Source organism: Poromitra crassiceps (assembly GCF_964638095.1).
Source record: "Poromitra crassiceps genome assembly, chromosome: 25".
NCBI lineage: Eukaryota > Metazoa > Chordata > Actinopteri > Beryciformes > Melamphaidae > Poromitra > Poromitra crassiceps.
Window position 1 is genome coordinate 6,480,200 of NC_139649.1, and position 25,288 is coordinate 6,505,487.

At 43.2% G+C, this 25,288-nt stretch overlaps 1 protein-coding gene across 3 annotated transcripts in view; it reads right to left on the reverse strand.

Annotated features, from left to right (window-relative positions):
* Positions 1-1,107: 1,107 nt before the first annotated feature.
* Positions 1,108-25,288, reverse strand: part of LOC310798533 (store-operated calcium entry regulator STIMATE-like) — a 31,912-nt gene continuing 7,731 nt past the window's right edge. Inside the window, exons 7-10 of one of the 3 annotated variants that reach the window (XM_083661072.1) lie at positions 24,647-24,790; positions 12,546-12,653; positions 4,694-4,817; positions 1,108-1,542 (exon numbers count right to left, since the gene is read on the reverse strand). In XM_083661072.1, the coding sequence (XP_083517198.1) occupies positions 1,430-1,542; positions 4,694-4,817; positions 12,546-12,653; positions 24,647-24,790 (489 nt within the window). In that variant the 3' untranslated portion in view covers positions 1,108-1,429. Of the gene's footprint in view, positions 1,543-4,693; positions 4,818-5,628; positions 5,707-10,672; positions 12,654-24,601; positions 24,791-25,288 lie in introns of those variants that run through there. The other 2 variants (XM_083661071.1, XM_083661070.1) reach the window with 2 other exon arrangements.

Below are 25,288 nucleotides of genomic sequence, written 5' to 3' on the forward strand. Positions count from 1 at the left end.
GGTGCCGTGTGTGTCGGTGTGTTTACATCATTTCTCAAATGCCAAAGCTGTGAACAGTGGCGTACTGTATGGTAATTGGGCCAATCAGGCCAGTGTGCAGAGAGAGAGCCTCGCAGGGATAGATGAGGCTTTTGAGTATTCAGTAAAGTAACCTCTCGCTAACTTCTTTTTTTTTTTTTTTTTCGATTTTTTATCCCATTTTATCCCCCATTAGTGCTCATTTGATTTCTCAATCCTGGTTGCTACTCCATCCTCTGCCGATCTGGGGAGAGCCGAGACCGGCTCCATGCTTCCTCCGAGACATGGGCGGTCAGCCAGCCGCTTCTTTTCACCTGACAGAGGAAGCTTCACCGGTAGGACATAGCACGTGGGAGGTTCACGCTATTCCAACCAGTTCCCCTCCCTCTGAACAGGCGCCCTTAACGATCAGAGGAGGAACCACATTAGCAACCAGGATATTGCATGTTTTTGTGACGGGGGTTCCTATATGAAGGAAACCCCCGGGAGGCACGGGGAGAACATGCAAACTCCACACAGAAAGGCCATTTTGCCGACCCCACCCGGGCGGTGGGCACTCGAGGACATGCGGACGGGCACGCATTCCTTCAGCGTTCACCTCGTCACCAGGTGGGAATCGAACCCACGACCTTCGAGCTGTGAGGCGATAGTGCTTACCACTGCACCACCGTACCTCCCACCTCTCGCTAACTTCTGGGCATGATGCAGCAGGCATGGTGCTGGCATCCGTATTGAAGGTATCTGTGTTTGAGGACAGTGTGGGAGTGCATGTTTACTTATCTAACTAGCAAAAAAGCAGGCTCACGACTCTCGGCCAAAACTTGCCTGAAGGCCGGGGTTTTGTGGTATCATATCCCAATGCCTCTACATACACCACTACATGTGCTTTTAATTCATATAATTAATTCATTCAAATTCATAGGAATTATGATAATTTGTGGTTTACTGACACGCCAACAAAAAGCAGAAGGATTTCTCTGAACCTTTTCATGTTTATTTAAAATGTCAAAATGGTCGTAAAGAAGAGGCAATTTTCATGTAAAAAAAAAAAGAGAACAAAATAAGACTAAAGTTTTAACAATCTTTGTCACTGATGACAAATCAATGTCACAACTCATTGACAACACATCACACACACGATTCCTATACTGACTAGTACAAAAACAATTCACTGACTGTGCAAACTGCAAAGTACAATTGCTTGCACAACAGACAGTGTCAATATTGCACAAAACCAGCCCACTCATTTCTCCTGAATTGAACTTTTGAAGACAGCAATTTGGGGAAACAGTACAGTTTTCTGCCGTGCATGTTATACACAAAAATATGTCATTTTCACAAACATACAGCATTTCTTCAGTGCTGTCGGTTCATCTTCGGTGTGTGTCTTCAGTGCTGCACTGTATTGGTCCTACTTGCCAAACACACTGGCTCCAGGAGCTTTGGCAGCAGGCTTGTCCAGCACCGTCTCTCCCCCTGATCTCACATTGCTGAACACAGAAGGAGCCACCTTGCCCATGCGCTCTGAACAGAGAAAGAGAGACAGACAGACAGATAAGCATATTTAGAGAAAACATGCAGGGGACCGGTCCTTAACAATCCCAAGGAGTACGGTTCCCAGTTGGGTGTCATTGAGGGAAGGGTGTGGGGGAAAGGGGGGAATTTTAAGGTTGTATTCTTACATCTATGTTGATTTTGCATTTTGAGAACAGGTAAATAAATCAATACCTATTGGAAGAGTCCAATAACTTTTTATGGAATGCTAATTTATTAAATGTACATGTGTGGTGTCAAGGATCAAGATGGAGTCCATGGCTGTTTCTGCTGACAAACAGTAAATGCATGGTGGGAAGGTGGATGTGTTAGTGAATGAGAGTCAAATATTCGAGGGCAGCAGAATTTGTGCAAGGAAATATGAAGTAGGGAGAATATATTGCAATGCGGCCAAGAACGGACTTGAAATCTTCTGATTATTTATTAAATGAATAGCATTTGAACAGCTTGAGAAAATGCAGAATTAGGTTTCCAATTAGATTCAGCTTAACAAGTTGGCAACACTCAGGAATCCCTTTCCTGACTGTACATCTCACAAGAGGTACAACAGGACTTAGCAGCCCTGATGCAGCATAACTGTTCAAGGACGAACATTCAGCTGCAACCCAACAGACAACACCACGTCTGAGATGTGCTACAGGACCAGAAAGGGCACTCAACACTGTCCAGCTTTGGGCAGTGACGGGTCTTCTGCTGCAGGTTGAAAACCAGACACCCCCCCCCTCTTCACATCCAAAGCCCTCTTCAATGGTTCCCCGCTTTGGCTAATTAAATTCTGCCTGACCAGTGTGTTCCAATGTTCGATATGACCGATCAATACACACGTGGTGCATCATATCGTGGAAGCACTAGATTCCTGCTCCAGCACAAGAACAGGTCCAGGCTAAATTCAGGCCTCAGTCCTGCTGATGTCCATTGTACCAGCTGACCATCAGCACCGGGGCTGCTGGCAGCAAACAGAATGGCTGACTGCATGGCCAAAGTACTGCTGAACCACGACACCAGGCCATTACTCCGTGGATGGATCGAGAGGCGTGATCTAGATCTTCTGGATCTCCAGCTAAGCTAGGTAAGGCTCCCAATACCTGTGCCTTAAGGTTATAGGCTCTGGTTGCTGTGAATCTCCCCAAGACACGAAAAAACAAACAAAATCAAACAAAGATGTCTTCAATCAAACAGTGCAGGACTGTGATAATTTCTTGGCAGGGAATTGCCCATAGGCCTATACCTCTGTTGGGCCTGCAGCACCTCCCCTCTGAGTCACAGGGAAAAGCCCTATCTCATCCACTCCATGATGACTCCCACCTGGCCCTGCTGAAGTAGAGCAGGTATGTAACCCTGTAAGTTCCTGCTTTGCTATTGAAGCGTCGGCAGAAGACGTTACGGTCCCACTGTAGAATCAGCTCTGCAGGCGGACTCAGTGTACGACGGTCTGAATCCCAAGTGGATCTCCTGGAGGTCCATGGACTACTTAGAGAGAGAGAACCTGACACCTTGAAGTTCAGCAGACGGGAAGCATGGTCAGTACACAGGACAAAGGTGCAGCTGTAGATGTAGGGAATGGTAAACATCACTGCTGCGATTACATCAGGTGACACACAGTGTCCACTGTGTCCAGCTCAGTACCAGAAATACTGTGACTTACATAGCAAAATTAGTCAAATAAACTTTACTGTCAATCACAACTTGCACTCCAGAAAGTGTACGCACTCCTCCTCCCTTACAGATTTTGGAATATTGCATAGCCTATTTGCATACGTATATTTTTTTACAGTGTGGCCACTAGGGGCCGAGGCGTCTATGAGATGGTCTGTCCAAGTGTCCGTATGCATGTCTGTATGTCTGTCCTTCTGTGCCCACAAACGAAAGAAAGAAAGAAAGAAAGAAAGAAAGACACAAAGGCCAGGTTGGTAAAAGCCAGGTCACGGAGGATGTCACACCGAAGACACCGAACAATTGTGATTGCATCGGTGATGATGTCATCAGTGAGTGATGTCATCAGTGATGCCACTCGAGCAATTGTGATGTCATCAGTGATGATGTCATCAGTGATGTCACTTGAGCAATTGTGTCGGTGTTGATGTCATCGGCCCCTAGTGGCCACGCCGTCAACGCCGTTATTAGACTCTGCGTCTTGTTTATTGTTTTTGGACGCTATATGCAACGTTAAAAATCAACGTCCCTCATCCCTCAGCTATGCAACGCTTTACTGCTGAAACTAAAATAGCTCTAAACTCATAAACTGTCAACATCATTGACTGTATAATAGGTCAGTGGTCAACGTAGGCTGTGAACAAGGAGATTTTCTGTGGTAACGTTAGATTGACAGTGCTAAAATACCACTTTGACTCATCCTAATGGTGTTGGTTTCCTCTTAAAAATATGTCACTGTAATGTTAATGTGATGCATAACCTTACTGTTGTGAAAATATGTTAAAATTGTAACATTGTTATGAAGTTTTGTTCATGTCACCGATAGCCTACAATGCTATAATTGACATACAATGATACGTTTATCCTTTGGTACCTGACAATCTACTATCGTACTAGAACTCAGTCATAATAATACATGTTGAAGCCTACCTCAGGGCCTCTCCCTGGTGGTCTAGTGGCTAGGATCCAGTGCCCCGTGACTCGGAGTTCGATTCCCGGTCAGGGATCTACCTTTTTCCCCTCCCTTCAATTTCCTGCTGTATTTACTTACAAGATACACAGGCAGTAAACCATGGTGGATGTATAAAAGAAACTGCAGTAACCACTGGATCCCTTTTCCGTCTATAGAAGGAGTGGAAACTGACACAGACCAGGCTCTCTGGCTCAACTGGTCACACTTCAGATAGCATTCTAAAAGAGGGGAGACAGCCTTCGGACTTGTTTTTAGCGGTCACTCACTGGCCAGTCTAACCTCAAGAGGCATTCAATCCGCGTAGCATTCGATCACGCAATAAACACATGATTAAGTCTAGGAGCCAGCAGGAGCATCAAAATCTCTGTCAAGCAAATATTAAAGTGATGATGATTAGGTGAGAACATCATGGTGTGACTGGTCTGTATTCCCGGTCTGAGTGGAAACAACAACATCATCATAAGGCTGCTAGGCTACGTGATGGTCTTTACTCACCACACTCCGCCATGACCTCATAGGTCTTACTCTTGACCTCGCCCTTCAGCCCCAGCTTGCTGCGGGCTCCTTTCAGGTCCTCCTCCTTCATCGGTGGACGCTTCTTCTTCTTCACCTCGCCTGGCTGGAGTGAAGTGAGGACAACATGGGGAACAAAGATAAGATAATCGTTACATTGCCCCCTGTCTTGGACTGTTGCCAGGTCACCTTAAAATAAAACGTTCCACACACAGCATACTTCACATAATATACTTCCTGATACAAACAAAACAAATTATTTAAATCAAATTAAATAATAATAAACAATTTATTTAACATAATATATATTCTTACTTACAAATAAAATAATGTGAAGCAACCCATTGCACAACCATCACATCATACTGTGCACCTATTGCACTAAACACACAACTCAATAGCCTATTACTGAGAAATGATTGCACAACCTCTATAGTGTCTGCCAGAGGGTAGGAGCTGGTACTCAGTAGGGCTGCCACTAACGATTATTTTCATAATTGATTAATCTGTCGATTATTTTCTCGATTAATCGATTAGTTGTTTGGTCTATAAAATGTCAGAAAATGGTAGCAAATGATGTTCAGTGTTTCCCAAAGTCCATGATGATGCCCTCAAATGTCTTGTTTTAATCACAACTCAAAGATAGTATCAGTTTACTGTCATACAGGAGTAAATAAACCAGAATATATTCACATTTAAGAAGCTGGAATCAGAGGATTTATACCTTTTCTCTTAAAATTGTACTCAAAACGATTAATCGATTATCAAAATAGTTATCGATTAATTTTCTGTCGATCGACTAATCGATTAATCGTGGCAGCTCTAGTACTCAGAGAGGAGAACATGGGAAGGATCAGACAAAAGTCTCTGTACACAAACATATAAACGATAAAGTCCTTTGTCCTGAACTAACGTACCTGTGACATGTTGAGAGGGGGTTGCTGTGGTAATCCCAGAGTCTCTGATCAGTGTGATGGTGTGGTGTTCTGTTATTGTGCTCTGTGCCTTCTGTCCCACCAAGCTTGCCCATTATATACTTGGGCCAGACCCTCACACACATTTCCTATCAGTGAGTCAGCCAGACCCCCTACTACCCTCTGTCTGTCCCTGTCTGTTGTCAGTGTGTATTATTAGATGTGACATGAATGATGGTGCAGCTGGAACGGGTCTCCCGTTCTTTACGATGGGCTTACAGTCCAACAGCTGATCATGCAGAGGACATAACACAAGTGGCCAGCTAGTAGTGCTACCTCCCCTTCCAGTCCAGTGAACGTTGTTCTGACACTCAGCCACACCTCCCTGCTCCAGTGGTTAGGAGGAGGACTGCAACTTGGATTCAATCTCAGGGAACCTCTGTTTGGTTCTTGTGAAAAGCATTGCAAGCCTGCAACAATTATACTGGCAAAAATTAACAACTAGACAAACTGGGCAACTGTCTTGTTTGTGATTTACAAGAGACAATGTTACAGTGAAGCCATTCGCAACAGAAACAATCGCTAGTATGAAGGAAGAGGCAGAGACACCTCAGTCTTCATCTGAATGTGGACTTCTGAGTAACAGCTGTCTATAATGACTCACTCAACTAAATAGTGTTGGCATAGAAAAAATACAGCCCAACCCAAGAGGAGGCAATCTGATCAATCAATTTCTGAGACCAGAGGCTTCCTGGATTTTTGAATTACACACCATTGAACCCTTTGGCCTTAATGAAATGCAAGATTTTAGTTGTTTTTTGTGATCTATATTAATTGTTGTCTCTTCCTACAGGTGATCTGGAGCCTAGGAAGAGACGAGCCACTAAGTCCCATTACCCTTTCCCCCCCCCCCTTTAGTGATAGAGGGAGTGCAGGTGCTTAGTCTTAAAAATATGTTCTCATTCTGTAACTGAATATTAACTCTGTACTTTTCTTAATGTATTTTTTCCTTTGAAAAATCTTAAATATCTTCAAAAAAATATATTTGATATACTATGTAAATTAACTGCCATAATTGTGATATATTGGTAAATACATGTCATTCTTTTGAAAAACTTGTTTTGTAACTTGTATCTTTAAAAAAGACGACTGTGATAATTGGTCATGTGACCCTGTCTAATGTATTTAACTCACCTGTGGGTGCCAATGGCATTTTCTGTGAACCTGATGAAGCTGTACGCGAAACGCGTTGTTCACAAATAAATATCAGTAAGTCATTTTCAGTGTTGCGGTGGTTCCTTTAATTTTTCATTTCATGTTTATCCTGCAACCGACCAGCACCTGATCTTTCTACTGGCTGTGCACATGGGAATCCTCTCTTCACCATACATATATATATATATATATATATATATGTACATATAGTGTACATATAGTGTACATATAGTGTACATATGTCCAAGGTCCACGTTTGACTTAGCCGAGTGCGACTAATCCTCTCCCACCATCTTGCGGATCATCTTCACACGCACTGCATAAGCTTTCTTCTCACGACCATGGCCATACACGAGGCATGTGAAACCTTCCAGTTCCTCCTTACAGCTGCTTGAGAGACACCATTCCACACCAAGTTCCCTGAAATGGGCAAATGTAGGCCACCTGAAAGTAGATGTTGCTTTCACGTGCTGTCAGGAATTTAAAAACGTTCACCCGAGTTGAGGAGACACGTTTAGGCTACATGCCTGATCTCCTCACCTTCATTCTGAAACACAAACTATCTCTGCGCCACTTGAATTCTAAAATAAAGTCAAATTCGTTTTTTATATTCGACTCTTGTTTTATTTTAGAATTCAAGTGGTGCAGAGATAGCTTTTAGTTTCAACCCATACTTGAATGAGTGTCCAGTTTTGTTGATAACCTCAGAAGTGGGAGTTTACAGTATGAGCACTTTAAGGCAGCATAAAACCCATCATCCTACTATCTGAATGATCTGAATCACTTTTCTCTCCTCAACGGATTGGCCAATCATTCTGAACATGCACATGGGCATTCCCATCATCCCATTCAGTGTTGGGGGTAACTCATTACAAAAGTAACATTACATGTAATATATTACTTTTAGCAGTAACTTAGTAATATAACTGATTACTTATAGGATTTCAGTAATATTATACCAGTTACTTTGTCAAGTAACTCAAGTTACAAATTGAGTTAAGATTTTTTTTAATCAAAGCACATATTTAAATAAAGATACAATAATTTCCTTATCAGACTGTGTGTTTTTATGCATATAACCACTATATATGACAATAACAAAGGAAAAGAATAACATTTAGAATTTTGGGCGGTTTACACTGACTTCAAGGCAGTTGAAATTATTTTTTGGGATGGTTCCAGGGTGGCGATGTCATTCTGCTGCTGCTGTTGTTTTGGTGAAAGTAATGCAAAAGTAGTGTAATAAGTAACGAGTTACTCTACACAGACAGTAATATTGTAAAGTAACTTATTGCTTTCAAATGAAAGTAACTAGTAATAAGTAGTATATTACATTTTGAGAGTAACTTGCCCAACACTGATCCCATTTGTGTTATTTCAAGCAAATGGCCTCCCATATGAACACAAATCAGTTCTATTTTCAGGAAAGCATCAAGGTCAACTCATATTCAAAATGCTGATCCTCATATGGCATTAGGGTATAATGTACATTTAGATCGGTGTATCACAAGGAACTTCAGTAAAGGGGTCAACTATAACATCTGACATATTGCTCTTATGCCAATGTCTAATATGCATACCTAACATTAGGCTATAAGCGATGGTTATATCTGTACCCTTTTGATGCTTTGCATAAATAGCTTGTTCTTCTATAGTAGGGGAGAGACAAAATGTAGACACTTTTTCAGAATAGTTATCTAATTTTATTATAAAAGGTATCTCGCAATAAATACACGGTAAGATAGAAATTGACAAAAAAAAAGACAAGTGAAAATGACAAAATGAAAATCAAACCACTTAGTACAACATGTTTAAAAATGCAAAACAAATGCACAAAGTGCAAAATGGCAATGCTCACAGTACAAAGTGTTGATAGTGCCAATGTGAACAAAATAAAAATCCCTCTGTAACAGAACATTGCCTATGTGTCCTATGACACGGATCTCTTTAAAACTGGTCTGAGAAAATAAACGTCAAAAAACAAGGTAACAAAAAGGCAGACCATAAACTTCCATAGGCACAATAAAAAAATAAAAAATAAACACTTTGTACATTTAAGAATTTAAGACGAGGCCTGTTTTGTGCCATTATACCACATCAAGTCAGCATTGCACTGCAGGTAGCAGCTGCAACACTCAATTCATGTTTTTAATTGTTGTGTTAAAACATTAAAATTATTACCTGTGCTGTGTTCATCTTCCATATATATGATCTTTGTGTGCAACTACGTGACATAGGAGAACGTCAGCGCGTCTGATGCCATCTGTCTGACATTACACCAGCGTTGTTTTCATTCATTTAAACATGCCTAAAAGCTCATGTCATAGTATTTCACTTCAGGATCGTTTATCCAGCGTTGTTTTTGAGCAATGAAAAGGGACACTGCTCCAGGCCAACTGAGTTCATTTTCTCAATGTACCTTTCCCTCTCCGTTGGAGGAAGTGTACTTTTGACATTATCTAAAAAGAAAACTGTCCAAATCCCTGTAAAACCCCGCAAAACTATTTCTATCTGACGAGAGTTCCTCGCAGCAGGGAGTTGCCTTCAGAGGACCCAGCGGGCCGATGCCTGATAAAGACCCCCAGCAGTGGCCCTGCGAGGCTGATGGTGTTACCAGAGGAGCAAGCGGGATGGGAGAGCCGAGTCTGGAGACTCCTCCGCCACACGAGGTGATCTATTTTAGGACATACCGTTGAATCAGACAAAGTCCAACAGCGGAAATGGGTCACGGCATCGTTTCTCTATCTGCGTCGAAGTGCTACCTCTAGTGGAAGAGAGTAGGCATTACAACCAACTCATGTTCAATAAGACTCCTCCCCGATACTAAAAGGTTCTTAAAACGACACGGAAAGGCCAGTCCCACAGCTTCCCTGGTGGTCTAGTGGTTAGGATTCGGCGCTCTCACCGCCGCGGCCCGGGTTCGATTCCCGGTCAGGGAACTGACGTTTTTAATTTATCAACATAATACTGAGTACAGATTGCAAGAAAAACGATACAAAACACTTGTGTGGAAAAGAGGACTTAAACACGATTTCAGACGGACAAGCCCGTCTTTTATTGTCACACGATCACATCAACACATGCATGGACGGCCACAAACACACACATGCTGACGGTGGCCGGTGAAATTTGTCCTCTGCATTTGACCCATCCTGGCTTTGTCCTTTCCTCCGGGGGGCAGGCCAGGAGCAGTGGTCGCTTTCTCGTACAGCGCCCGGGGACCAACTTCAGATGTTGTCGTCACTGGTCGGATGACGATGACGATCTGATCTGCATGTTTTTAGTGGGGGGGTTATATACGGAGGAACCCCCTGGGGGAGCACGGGGAGAACATGCAAACTCCACACAGACAGAAAGGCCCTTAAGACGAGATACCCCACCTGGGCAGTGGGCACTGAAGATATGGGGGGCCACCGGACTCAACTTGTAGCTCAAAATGTAGCCGTACTTTTTTTTTTTTTATGTAGCCGTACTGTACCGTACTGTAGCTGCTACATACGTAATGACGTATGTCTAATGTTTAATTGTATGTGTAATAAGGAATATGCTATTTGCACCTGTATGTCAAATACGCCGAATTTAAAATGTTTAAGCACGTCTAAAGTATGCACATGTGCAGTGAATATGCCCTATGAATATGCCACTGTCTCTGACTTGTCTTATCACTATACTGCCTTATTGCTTGTTGTGTCTCTTGTTGTTTTTGCACTCATATGCCCTGTTATATTTGTACTATGTTGTAAACAGAGTCCACAGCACAAGAATTTCACACATGCTACTTGTACCATGGAGTGACAATAAAAATCTTGAATCTTGAAAATGTATATTTCACATACTTTATTTGAAAAGCATATATGATAACTTACGTCCATCATTTGTAAGTAATTTTAATTGTCTAGTAACTTCAATTTGCAAAATACTAAAAGCCCTCTTTGTCCTGGTTGCGCTGAGGGGTTACCATAACCGTCCTCCTGTTTTAAAATGCACACAGTAATTTATTCCTTAATAATATGCCAAGAACATCATACTGAAATCATTACCAGCACCAGTCATCACAGTCACAGTTAATGTAACCCTCACTTTGCTTTTAAGAGGTCCAGTAAGGAAATCAGTGACAGATCATGCACAGAATTGCACACACTCACACATATATATGAGATCACGGTCACTTTTCAGGATATTACATAGACTTACATTCATTCCCTGGAGACTTACGTTACCCCTAACCACTACTTGCCTAACCCCAACTCCAAATTGGGGACACAGCTTTTGTCCCCAATTGGACAAGCTGTCCCCGATTAACTGGTCTGAAATTTGTCCCCGAAAGTAGCCTATGACATACCCCCCCCCACACACACACCAACCTTTTTCTCCAACATCTGGTCCACAGTCACTAACAGTTTTAGAGGTCTGTGCTTCTACCACATTCTCAACATCAGAGCCTGCTGAATGCTGCTTCATGCCTGAAGATCTGGGACTCGGGTCAGCCAAAAATACAAATAATAATAATAAAAAAATACACTGGTAATTAATTCCACTCAGGCACGTTATTGGAACAAAGAGCAAAATGTAACGAACCATCAAACACAGGAACATCACACAAACACAAGAGGAAAGAGAGTGACAAAGTGATGCATGGGAAACTGCAAGAAAAGTCCCATATTTGACTCTTCCTGTCTGAGTGAAGGAATACAGTTTTTGGCCCAAAAATAACACTCAAAACATACAAAAAAACACAACTCAAACTGGGAGTAGAGACATTCAAAGACAAACAACACACAGAATCGGAGTGTGTCAGTAAAAGTTACAGTCACAGAGTGAGTCCGCAACCTTCTGCCTACAGATTACGATGGCTACGCTGATGTTAGGGAGCTTGCAGTCCTTTTTGTCCTATAGCTTCGCCAGGTGAACGGACACGACCAGATGAACGGCAGAGACTAAAATGGCTGCCACGACGCGTTTGACGCTCTCCCTCTGCAGTCGTAACAGGCTTTCGACATGATTAGGATTACATACACGATATACAGTATAAGTGTGTAACTGTGCTGGAAGGAGTACCACACACAGGCCATGGTGGGAAGCCTACTCGAGGAGACAAACATAAGACTTTTAGTTTATATGGAATCTACATGAGGAATACAATCACTTTTAGGGTGGTGAGGAGAGAGGGAGGTTTCAGAGTATCAAATGTATCAAACTGGACAGTGGCCCTGCACTGGCCCTGCACTGCACCACACATCCACCCTGCCACAAAGTCCAGCCATTACTAAACCAGTGTCAACCGTTTTTTTTCCCTATGATACTGACACAGAATGATGTAACAATACAATGCTCATTTATGATATAAGGTTCATTTTCCCAAACAGTGTCTTTAATCCAACACTCACAAACGGAGTGCCCGGTCGAAATGCAACCGAGATCCGTGGTGATCCAAGGTTAGCTGCAACAAAACCGCCTCCCAGTAAAATCCCAGTTTAGACACAGTGTGTGCAGGAGTCCTGTAGGAGTCAAACAATAAAAGGGAATTTCCATGGGTGTCGTCCCATGTTCCCATCCTCAGTGTCACATTTGTGTTTCAAAAGGATCAGGTTCAACTCCTAGGGCTGAAACACAATGTGTGGAGGGGCGGGGCTACCAGGTGAAGGGATACCAGAGCGGGTTAGAACTTAGAACAGAACAGTCCGGCCAGGCACACGGGGTCACACGGGGATCCCCATGCGATGCTTCTTCTTCTTCACCGTCTTCAGGCCGGTGAGTCGACGAACATCCTCCTCGTCCGAGTCGTCCATCTCATCGTCTGCTGAGAAAAGGATCTGAGAAACAGACAGGAAGGTGGGGGTTATTATTAGTCCTACATGCATGCTTATTTCCCCCCGCAACTCTCCTCCTACAGTTTTTACACTACATACCAGACATCAAAACATGTGTCTCATTGAGGAATAGTACGCTATTGGTTTTCTAAGAGATTCGTCATGTAGTTTTTGCAATATTCGCGATGTCAAGACCTAATGGCGCTATAACAGCCCCTCTATATTTTGGTCTATAATTTTTGAATCGCAGTATGTAGAATCAATTTGCTTCGCAGTATGTAGAATCAATTTGTTTGTTTCCATGGATTCTTTGGATTTCTCCCTCTGTTTTCTTTTACCGCTACTGCTCCAACAAATTGTGCCCAATTTTCACCAAATTTGCCACACAGCGATTGGTGGTTTATCTTGACAACTGTTTGTCCAATCGACGGTTTGGTCTATATAGCTGATTTCACCAACTGTATTGGGGGGGGGGGGGATTTTTAGTGGATAAAAAAAAGACTCTTTTGGGCGTGATTGACAGGTCACCTGTCCAGTGATGTCATCATTGATGTCACGCAAACAATTGTGATGTCAACGGTGATGATGTAATCAATGAGTTATGTCATCATCACCGATGTCATTCAGCAATTGTGATGTCATCGGTGATGTCATCAGCCCCTAGTGGCCACGCCGTGAAAACTTGACGGCATCGAAGCCATGTAATGCCGTTACTAGACTGCGGCTTGTCTTGTTTTTGACAGTTGCTGAAAATAGTAAAATGATCATTGCTATATAGGCTGCTTAAATATAATCAGCTGATGAGTGGATTGTATGATTGTTTTTTATTTAAAAAAAGACAAAAAGTGGGGTAGCAAAACTTTACTCGCCCTAATTGAATAATGGGGATGCATTTTCTCTACTTGCCCTATTACGGCACAATGTCACCAGGACACATTCTTGTACAATCCTTGTTTTTTACAGACAAACGTGATCCCTGTGCTTAGTTTCAACATCTGCAAATACTGCATCCCAGCCTGAAAACTCACAAACACTCTCTAATTTAAACAGGAGAACTATGAAAAGATACGAGCCAGCCAGGAGTCGAACCTAGAATCTTCTGATCCGTAGTCAGACGCGTTATCCATTGCGCCACTGGCCCGCAGTGGTTGGAGCCGCTACTGAAGCCAATACATATGCTGGAATGAGGCATAGCACCCATCCCCCCACAGCACTGTGAGTGCTCTGCAGCAAGCACTTCCTCTGAGGCCAGCTGCAGCACACAAGTAGGAGGAGAAACCAACTACAAAGCTGTTTTTTGTCTGCACTGCTCTGACCGTTTCAATATAAAAATGCAATGAAAAGCAGTTTTGCACTTCTGTTTGAGATCGATCAAACAAAATCCCCAAAACATACTAACATGTGGCCAATGCCAAAGACAGTTAGGTTACTTGTGAAATGTATTAACTTGTGTTTTTGAAAAGCATAACTTGTGTTTATTAAACATAAAAAAAAAAAAATTAACATCAGGGACTGATGCTTCAAATTAAGTCAACAAAGTAATTAGATATTATTCACGAAAAATCAACCAGTGCAATTGGAGACAAAATCTGGGTCAAATTGTTGGTAATGTGAATTTCACAGTTGGAATTTGACAATACATTCCTAAGTCACAAGTCCGGAAAACACATCAGGTTTTAGGCTAAAGCACGTGTCAGTAATGGATGAAATAAAGATGAAGACACTTTCAAAGCTCCACTCCTTTTTCTATGACTTTCCTAAGAGGGGGGGGGGGGGGGGGGTTTAGTGGATAAAAAAGACTTTTGGGCGTGATTGACAGGTCACCTGTCCAGTGATGTCATCATGATGTCAACGGTGATGATGTAATCAGTGAGTTATGTCATCATCACCGATGTCATTCAGCAATTGTGATGTCATCGGTGATGTCATCAGCCCCTAGTGGCCACGGCGTGAAAACTTGACGGCATCGAAGCCATGCCATTACTAGACTGCGGCTTGTCTTGTTTTTGACAGTTGCTGAAAATAGTAAAATGATCATTGCTATATAGGCTGCTTAAATATAATCAGCTAATGAGTGGATTGTATGACTGTTTTTTTTTTAAAAAAAAGACAAAAAGTGGGGTAGCAAAACTTTACTCGCCCTAATTGAATAATGGGGATGCATTTTCTCTACTTGCCCTATTGCACAATGTCACCAGGACACATTCTTGTACAAGGACATTATTCTTGTACAATCCTTGTTTTTTACAGACAAACGTGATCCCTGTGCTTAGTTTCAACATCTGCAAATATTGCATCCTAGCCTGAAAACTCACAAACACTTAAACAGGAGAACTATGAAAAGATACGAGCCAGCCAGGAGTCGAACCTAGAATCTTCTGATCCGTAGTCAGACGCGTTATCCATTGCGCCACTGGCCCGCAGTGGTTGGAGCCGCTACTGAAGCCAATACATATGCTGGAATGAGGCATAGCACCCATCCCCCCACAGCACTGTGAGTGCTCTGCAGCAAGCACTTCCTCTGAAGCCAGCTGCAGCACACAAGTAGGAGGAGAAACCAACTACAAAGCTGTTTTTTGTCTGCACTGCTCTCAGACCGTTTCAATATAAAAATGCAATGAAAAGCAGTTTTGCACTTCTTTGTGAGATCGATCAAACAAAATCCCCAAAACATACTAACATGTGGCCAATGCCAAAGACAGTTAGGTTACTTGTGAAATGTATTAACTTGTGTTTTTGAAAAGCATAACTTGTGTTTATTAAACATGAAACCTTGTGTTTTCAAAAAATGTAACATCAGGGACTGATGCTTCAAATTAAGTCAACAAAGTAATTAGATATTATTCACGAAAAATCAACCAGTGCAATTGGAGACAAAATCTGGGTCAAATTGTTGGTAATGTGAATTTCACAGTTGGAATTTGACAATACATTCCTAAGTCACAAGTCCGGAAAACACATCAGGTTTTAGGCTAAAGCACGTGTCAGTAATGGATGAAATAAAGATGAAGACACTTTCAAAGCTCCACTCCTTTTTCTATGACTTTCCTAAGAGATTTGTTGTGTAGTTTTGCGATATTCATGATTACATTTTTCCCTCCCGCTGCTCCTCGTACAAATTTTGTCCAATCTTGACCACATTTTTCCACACAGCATGTCTGGACTGTCCTGTAAATAGGTTATTGAGCTTTTTCTTTTTAATAGTCCACACAGTTTTCATATAATTGACTTCGAAAATGTGTTCCAACTGTCATGGGTGGGGCCTATCTATCTACTCTATCATCAGTGATGTCATAAGTCACTGACGTCATCAGATGCTGATGATGTCATAAGACTGATGGACATAAACTTAAAGACCCACACACCCAAAAAAAAAAAAAAAAAAAAAAAAAGACCCACACACCCGCACGCGGCATGTGGTTCAGTCACGATTCTGATGTCGTCAGTGATGTCACTCGCGCAATTGTTATGTCATCAGTGATGTCACTCCAGCAATTGTGATGTCATTATAGCTGAGGCTATAAGTGGTGTGGGAGTCAAGGATGCCAACTGACATAAAATCACAGCAGATATCCACTGATAGCCTACCACGGAGATCTCACAGGCACAGGCAGCAAAACCGACGCGCTGATAGAAAAATATCCATGGACGCGCCGCGCTGCGCTCAGGCCTCGCCCCCCGACACGCCCCGTGCGATGACGTCATAATCGCCGCGCGCCCTATGCGCTTGACTGGGCGCGAAGAGTATGCCAGAAGCTTAATGTGTGGCCCTTTGCTTACTTCATGTAAGTCAGTATGGCCCTCTGGAAATTTATTTTGCCCACCCTTCATACAAACGGGAGAACTCTGAGAAGATACGAGCCAGCCAGGAGTCGAACCTAGAATCTTCTGATCCGTAGTCAGACGCGTTATCCATTGCGCCACTGGCCCGCAATGGCTGGAGCAGCTACTGAAGCCAATACATGTGCTTGAGTGAGGCATAGCACCCATCCCCCCACAGCACTGTGAGTGCTCTGCAGCAGCAAGCACTTCCTCTGAGCTGCAGCACACAACAAGTAGGAGGAGAAACTAACTATTATGAAGCTGGCTTTTGTCTGCACTGCTTACACCGTTTAAATATGCAGTGAAAGGCAGCTTTGCATTTATTTTTGAGATCCATAAAACAAACAAAAAAACAAGCAAAACCATATTAACCTGTGGCCCAATGCCAAAGAAAGGGGGGGGGATTAATACTGTGATATGTATACAGTGATGTTTTGACACACCTTCAAGCAGGTAGCTCTGTTGTAATGGAGATGGCTGTGGCACAGGCCACCACATTTGTATGGAAAAACAGGTCTCCTGCCTGACCTCGAATGGGCCCAGCTTATCGTGCGTTCCTTTATCGCAAAAGAACTGGGATGTGGAGGCTAAATTAAATCACATCCGTTTTGTTAGCATTCCATTTGCAGAAAAGTTGAGCTGGGAAGTTCACTGTTTGTTCACTGGTCAGATCCACTCGCTAGCCAGGCTAGCCATTGTTAGCAATAACAGATAACAAGGCATTTCGTGGCATTTCGCGCTTTTGCATTTTGCACACACAGATAGAAGTAGGCCGTGCTGTGTGTACAGCTGATTTAATGAGACACAAACAAGACAGAAGTGCTAAATAGCATTTATACGATTATAACTACTGTTGTTGCGCGGATCAGCCATCTTGGATTTTTTACGTCGGGGCTGCTGAGGCTCCTACCAGTTTGGAATGGGAAATACCAGCTCTAGTGACGTCACGTACCAGCTCATCAACTTTGAACCGGTAAGATTACCAGTTCCCAGTTATAAAGGAATGCACGACTACTGGAGGTGGCATTCTAAAGTGTTAATGGGTCACTCCAAGACACTCATGAATAAGGAGTTGGGTGCAAATGGCTTCAGGGGCGTTAAGGGCTCATTATACTCGAGCAAGCTGGGGGGGTGGAGCTCCGCGAGTCACGTGCGGCCCTCGCGCTGGGGCAGACGCTTTTATACTCAGAAGTGATCAGCATGTTACATTGTACAATGGTAATAGTGAGATAGTGAGAACAGCCCGTGAATTTCAGGCTTGGAAAGGCCATAACTTCCACACCTCAAGTGTATGGCGATGGCAGCTGTACGTTTCCAAAGCCCACCACAGTATGGTAAAAATGTTGTGGTTGCAAAAATATGGCAAAACATTCACGAGCCAGCCAGGAGTCGAACCTGGAATCTTCTGATCCGTAGTCAGACGCGTTATCCATTGCGCCACTGGCCCGCAGTGGCTGGATCAGCTGCTGGAGCCCATACATGTGCTTGAGTGAGGCATAGCACCCATCCCCCCACAACATTGTGAGTGCTCTGCAGCAGCAAGCACTTCCTCTGAGCTGCAGCACACAACAAGTAGGAGGAGAAACTAACTATTATGAAGCTGGCTTTTGTCTGCACTGCTTACACCGTTTAAATATGCAGTGAAAGGCAGCTTTGCATTTCTTTTTTAGATCCATAAAACAAACAAAAAAACAAGCAAAACCATATTAACACATTGACTGCCAGCCCTTTTTTCAATGCTGTAGGTAGGTTGTGCCAGTTTTTTTTTTGAGGATTCTGGCTCATTTTACAAGAGGATTCTTTTCTGTTAAGACTTCGTGAACACCAATCATCTAAAAAGAACTAATAGAATGTGTGCTTTCTCTGTCTAAAAGAGTTAGTTTGTAGAGTTAGTAGTTATGTAAGCATTAGCAGTTGAATACAGCATGGTTTCAGCGTCAGAAAAATTATTCAGAGATAAACGGCTTTTTGTGAAATTCGATAGAACAGTCACTTTAACCATTCATTTTTGGCATCAGTAAGAGTCAGACATCTAAACAATAGTTTTGAACAGTAATTTCCTCCATAACAGCAGGAAACCCCCCTCTGCTTCCAACTCCTCCCTCCGTGTGTGTTCTCCTCCTGCCTCCCTGGCTCTCCAGCGGGCGTGTCACAACGAAGTTGCTGCTGCCTGGCTGCTGCCTGTTTGAGCGGCCGCTGTTTGAGGAAGTCTGGGTGGACTCGCTCGTTTCGTGGAGTTTTGGTTGAGAGCTTTGATGCGATTCTGGTCATATTTATGCTGCGTGTTTCAAAGTGTGCATCCAATCTATTCTTGGAACCCCCCACCATTGCCACCGCTGTGCATCAGCGCGAAAGTGAAAGCGTTTTCGCCATCAATTTTACAGTATGAGAACGGCTTGCTCGCGCTTTTCCGTCCAGTTTTGGGTCGCCTCTTTCTACTGTGGAGAGACATGTCGACACTCAGTGGGTCGGTAAAATAGATTATACACATTCAATACCTCCAATTCTGGTGTAGGAGACGTAAAAGGGGTTGATCGATGTCCCACCGTCAAAAAAAAAAATGTTTATGTAAGCCGAGATATCTCGTCCTTGGCAGTCAACGTGTTAACCTGTGGCCCAATGCCAAAGAAAGGGGGGGGATTAATACTGTGATATGTATACAGTGATGTTTTGACACACCTTCAAGCAGGTAGCTCTGTTGTAATGGAGATGGCTGTGGCACAGGCCACCACATTTGTATGGAAAAAGAGGTCTCCCTGCCTGACCTGGAATGGGCCCAGCTTACTGGAGGTGGCATTCTAAGTGTTAATGGGTCACTCCAAGACACTCATGAATAAGGAGTTGGGTGCAAATGGCTTCAGGGGCATTAAGGGCTCATTATACTCGAGCAAGCTGGGGGGGTGGAGCTCCGTGAGTCACGTGCAGCCCTCGCGCTGGGGCAGATGCTTTTATACTCAGAAGTGATCAGCCAAGTGATCAGCATGTATTGTACAATGGTAATAGTGAGAACAGCCCGTGAAAAGTCGCAATGAAACGCTATTATGTGCAGTACTGAGTGAGTGCGCTTTCACTCTCAAACGACCGTACATCAGCACATGAATGAATCACCAAACTTGTTTTTACTGAAAGACGTTTTACTTCTCAGCCCTGATAGCCTACTCTGTGCTGCTTTTAATCTCTCTCAAATTATGCTCTCAACACAACACATTTACTTGGTGAAATGACTAAAAATGAACAGTTGCAAATCAAAGTTTAGCCTACCACATGGGTCAAGAAATGTGGTGAAAACACAGCTCAGTGTTCAGGGCTCAGTGGCTTGAAGAGCGATGTTTGGAGAGAAGCCGTGCGGAGGTCGCGCTGTGAGAAAAATCTTCAGGTACACGGTGGGCGCCCTACGGAGGTAGCGCCCAACCACGCCCAACACATTTACGTCATTTGACGCGTCCGGCCCTCGCTCCACCGCCGCGCCCTTCACGGCATGGTGAGCATAAAGCAGCCTTTAAGAGCCGTGTTTTTACCACAGCGCCTGCTAGCGGAGCCGTGGTCATAAGGAGGCATTTTAGGGTGAGTCAGTCAGTCCTTGACACATACTGAGGTGTCCATGTTGGCGCAAATTTCCGTGAGTTGGTACATCACAGAGACATAACATTTGGCCCAACGACAGATATTGTTAATCATTACTAGCTCCCGAAATATTTTCCCAATCACCCTGATGGGGGCGCTATAGTTGAAGGTTAGAATGTCAGGCTTGGAAAGGCCATAACTTCCACACCTCAAGTGTCTGGTGATGGCAGCTGTAAGTTTCCAAAGCCCACCACAGTATGGTAAAAATGTAGTTGTTGCAAAAATATGGCAAAAAATTCACGAGCCAGCCAGGAGTCGAACCTGGAATCTTCTGATCCGTAGTCAGACGCGTTATCCATTGCGCCACTGGCCCGCTGAGCAGCTGCTGCCTTCTCACAAAAGCACACGTCTGGGACACAAAGGCCAAATCTACATACCAAATGACTTCCTCTTCACTACACTTCTCATTTGTACCTCATCATTATCCAAGCACAGTTGAGACAACACACATCACAGTTTAAAAAGATCATTCAGGAGCAGTTAAAATAGTGAACAGTTGAGTTATCATAAATCAACATCTCTTACAAGTGAGGAGGCCTATAGCAACAGTCCATTTCATTACCACGCAGAGCTGCCAGTCATACTGAAAGCTCTCACACTACACACATCTGATTTATCACACACATTTCCCAAATACATGATTTATTATTCAGAATTATCCTGCCGACTTACTGATGAAGATCTCATGGATGACAGACATCATTTCACAGAGTGATATTATTTAGAGTTACTGGTGAAGATCATGTCACATATTGATATTATGTAGAGTGGATTCTCCATTACATTTACAGTACTCAAAAACAAAATGGAAAAAATGGTTCATGAACAGATGACTCATGTCATTCTCATGATCACCACATCCTCACTGCCTCTGCACCGTACATTTCACTTGCAGCCTTGGCTCTGATTCTCATTTAAGTTGCCAGGTGTTCCCCCACAGAGATTATGGGCTCTATTCTCCCACAGGCCATCGGCGCTATTACGGGCCTTAACCGCAAAAAAACGTGCCTTGCGCCTGTTTCGGCAAGATAGCAATAGGCTTTAGGCTGCCAAATGCGCTTTAGGCCGAATGGGCGTGGCGCAGTCCCAAAGTGGGCGTGTCGGCGCTAAATACCAGCCTAGTCATATCTTGGGAGCTGGCCTACATTTAGCGCTTTGCGCTTTTCAAAAGCAGGCCTATTCTTTGCCTTCACTGCTTCTTCTCTGTCACCCTTCTCTCTCTCTCTCTCTGAGTTCCCAGCATGCATTGTGTTTCTTCATTTCGCTACTAAATAGCCACCAAATGAGCCAAAATAGATATAAAAGGTAGTTCTAAATTAATGTGTAATGGTAACACAGCCTGCCATTGTCAACATTTCAATATTGGACCAAATAAAACCTCGAAATGAAAACACCACCCTATGTGAAACATATATGTCCTCCTGGGCATATATATACCCCTTGTCGAGTTAACGTGATTTAGAGAAGTAACAGCGGAACGCGCTTCGGAACGCGCTTCTAATGGCATCTGCTATACTGTGATGTCCGTCCAATAACTTGGCCCTATTTCACATTTAGTTTTACAATAAAAACACATTTACAATAAAAACACATTTATGCAATGACTTGACATAATGTAGGGTATATTATGTGCATCATCCTTCCTGCAGCAGGCGAGAGAAAATGATATCTTTCTGGACAAACTTTCACCAATCTAATAGGCTATATTTTTCTAGCTGATGCATAGAACATTATTTTCACTTTGATCTTGCTATAGTGTAGCGTATTTACATGCTTGCAGTATTGAAACTGCAGTTAGATTGGTTTGAGAAGCATAATAATATGGAATAATAGCCTATAATGCAGACAGACAGGCTGGATGAAGGGAGGGGGGGGGGGGGGGGCAGAGCGTTTGGCTTTCGTCTGGTTTTGCGGGATCACTGGAATTGGAGCTAAAAAGGCAAGCGTGCGATTCGTTTATTGCACTTATCCAATGAGCATGACGGTGCATAATTTTACGCCTAAAAGGCGTGGTTGTAATGCTTTGGGCTGCATCTAGCGCCAGCACAACGATATCAAGTGCGCCTTTCCACGCCCACTGCTTTGATCTGCGCCTGCCGCTCGGCCTAGAAACTGCGCCGATGCAACGATAGGGGCCAATAACTACAGCTCACATTTATGATGAGAAAGTGCCTGCCTAAAGCCCATTGAGTTAGGACTCTAGGAGACCTTGTTATTTGTGGATTCTAAGAGATTACCTGCGCACATTTCTATGAAGCCAAATGAAAAACGGGTGGAAGGTGTTAGAAACGACTCTGTATCTTGGCTAGAGTCCTTCCCTCTGTCATTGCATTTTAATGGGTCCCACCTGATTCCTCTGTGTCTCACAAAAAGCCTCAATAGGCCATAATCTCAGTCATTATTATCAAGTTCATAATAATAAGTATGATATTGGGATCACATTCACAGATGGTGGTAGCGCTCCAATGGGACAAAAGAAGAAAAAAATAAGATGCTATGTAAAAACTAGAGCCTGTGTGCGCTACTTTCTCACCCTGCCACAAGTCAGGGATTCCAAAGAACATGCCTTTACAGGAAGACCACAGCTTCCCTGGTGGTCTAGTGGTTAGGATTCGGCGCTCTCACCGCCGCGGCCCGGGTTCGATTCCCGGTCAGGGAACACACTTTTTATTTTGAAACGTTTTAAATTCAGCATAAATGTAAGTAGAAGATAACATTCCCAAGACAACCCACTGCAACTCAGAGATAAAGAACGATAAAACAATCTAATCCAGCACAACTGCTTGCCAAAGACAACAGAATCAGTGTTATACCCACAATTAAATAATTTAGACACAAAATAAAAAATACTGTCCAATATAGACTTTGTTCTAATAACTTCTGATCCATAAAAAAAATCTGAAGTTGGCTTGCTGAAAGCAGACTGACTTTATGACTTAATTTGTTGTGAGCAGCTGGTGTGGCTGTCTGAGAGGTCAGTGGAGCGGAGCCCAGCTGCTTTACTGGCCTGTGAAGTCACTGGTCATGACCACTAGTTAGAGTGATTGACAGCTCTAGGACATACTGCTACTCTAGTCTGTGTGTGTGTGTGTGTGTGTGTGTGTGTGTGTGTTGACTCAGTCTCGGTATCAAGTAAGTTCATCCATGCCAGGTGTCAGCAGAGCCATCGGCAGCCAGTTGACTGGTTACGTCACACTAGCTGGGTTTCCATCCAAATGTATCGCAACTTTTAATCGAATTTTCAGAAAGTCGGCAAAATAAAATGCAAAACAATGCGCGTTTCCATCCACTGCTATTTTGCGAATTATAGAGCTGTCAATCACCTCGTGTTTGAGGCTGTCTGAGCTGCTGATCAGCTGCTAGACCCGATATACAGCTCTGTTAAACACATCTAACGTTATTCATTTAAAGTTTCTTGATTATCTCCAAGTAGACAAAGGTACCATAACGCCGTCTGGATTACGGTACTAGGTGCGACTCGGCAAACTAACGGTATAATCCCCACCCCATCTCCCAAAAAATTGTAAAATAGCAACCTTTGTGGACCAACGTCGCTATGTTACAATTTCGGCTCCGAAATTGTAAAATGGTAATCCACGGAGCAGATAGTAAGTGAATACAATTTCATTCAAGTCTCGAAGTGAGTCACCTTAAAGTTAATATCCCAGTCTTCTTCTGTTTACCACGGCAGGTATTGTGCTGCGCGTACCATTATTTACCATGTGTAGCCCTATTGTGTGGAGGCTACACACGGCATGTCATGTTTTGCAGTGATCAAGGCAAACTGTGTTGTTTTTGAATGGAGAGACAACGGAATATCGCTTAAACTGTTTCCACCGCACGTTTCGCATTTTCCTTTTATCGATACACCCGACTTTTCCGCCTCCCTCAAGCGTGGAAACTTTTTTGCGATATTTGGAGGTTTTTGCGAATTAGGCTGCGTTTCCACTCAGTTTGTTTATGCGCAAATTTAAATTTCAAAAACAGGTGGATGGAAACCCGACTTCTGAGACAACGCTCACATGAGTTCAAGGGAGGTACTGCAATCAAGTCATACGTGTTGTACATACATTGAACTCATTACAACTCATTTTTTAACCTCTCCACAGATGTTCATGTTAACAAACTATAGTGTGGCAAGTCAGTTAGGACTTATCAGAAGCTTCTAAATCCATGACATCATTTTCTGGAATTGTCCAAGCTGTTTAAAGGCACAGTCAACTTAGTGTATGTTCACTTCTGACCCAATGGAATTATAAGTGAAACAATCTGTCTGTAAACAAATTGTTGGAAAAAGTATGTTGTGCACAAAGTAGATGCCCTAACCGACCTGCCAAGCTATAATCTGTTCACATGAAATCTGTGGAGTGGTTTAAAAAATAAGTTTTAAAGGCTTTCAACTCTACTCTGAGCTATCCTCAAAGAGTTTTTTCTTCTTCTTCTAAATATTGGTAATCTTTAAATAAGCATGTCTCGATAATAATAAATAATAGTCAGTGTGCTACCTGGCACTGGTCTGTTGTCATCCCTGCAATGTTGCAGTGACGTACCTCTGACTCCGAGTCGTCGTGGGAGAGCGCACGTCGGTAGCGCACCTTGCTGTTCCCCCGTGAGTCCTCCTCCCTCTCCTCCAGCTTGGCTTTTGTCCTGTGCTTCTTCATGAGGAAGTTATCCACCACCCAGAACATGAGGGCCTGAGGGAAACAGAGAATGTGCCTTGGTGAAGGATCCAGGGTTCGTCACGCTTTTCAACAGTATAGAAGCACTTTCAGAACACTGAGAGCAGATGGGTCGCTGTAGGTTTTGTGCTGGATTATTTCAATGGGAACTCGCCACAGGTGATCGATAAGAACCACGGAGATGTCTTTCAAGCTTTGTTGGTGTAACACAGGCAGGAGTCAGGCAGCAGGTCAAGTACGTGGCAGGAGAACAACTGGGAATCGGGGAGAGTAGAGATAGAAAGAGTGGAGCTAGTGGACAGAGAGAAAGTGTAGTGCGCAGAGAGCAATAGACTGAAAACATCGCTTATATATCTTGGCAGTATGACTAGGGATGCACGATATATCGGTATCGGCCGATGTTAGTCATTTTTTAACATATCGGTCATATCGGTATCGGTCAGATGTTGCAATGTTAATATCGGTTATCATTATCAGCCAAATTCTTCACATTGATATGAAATAATGCAGTAA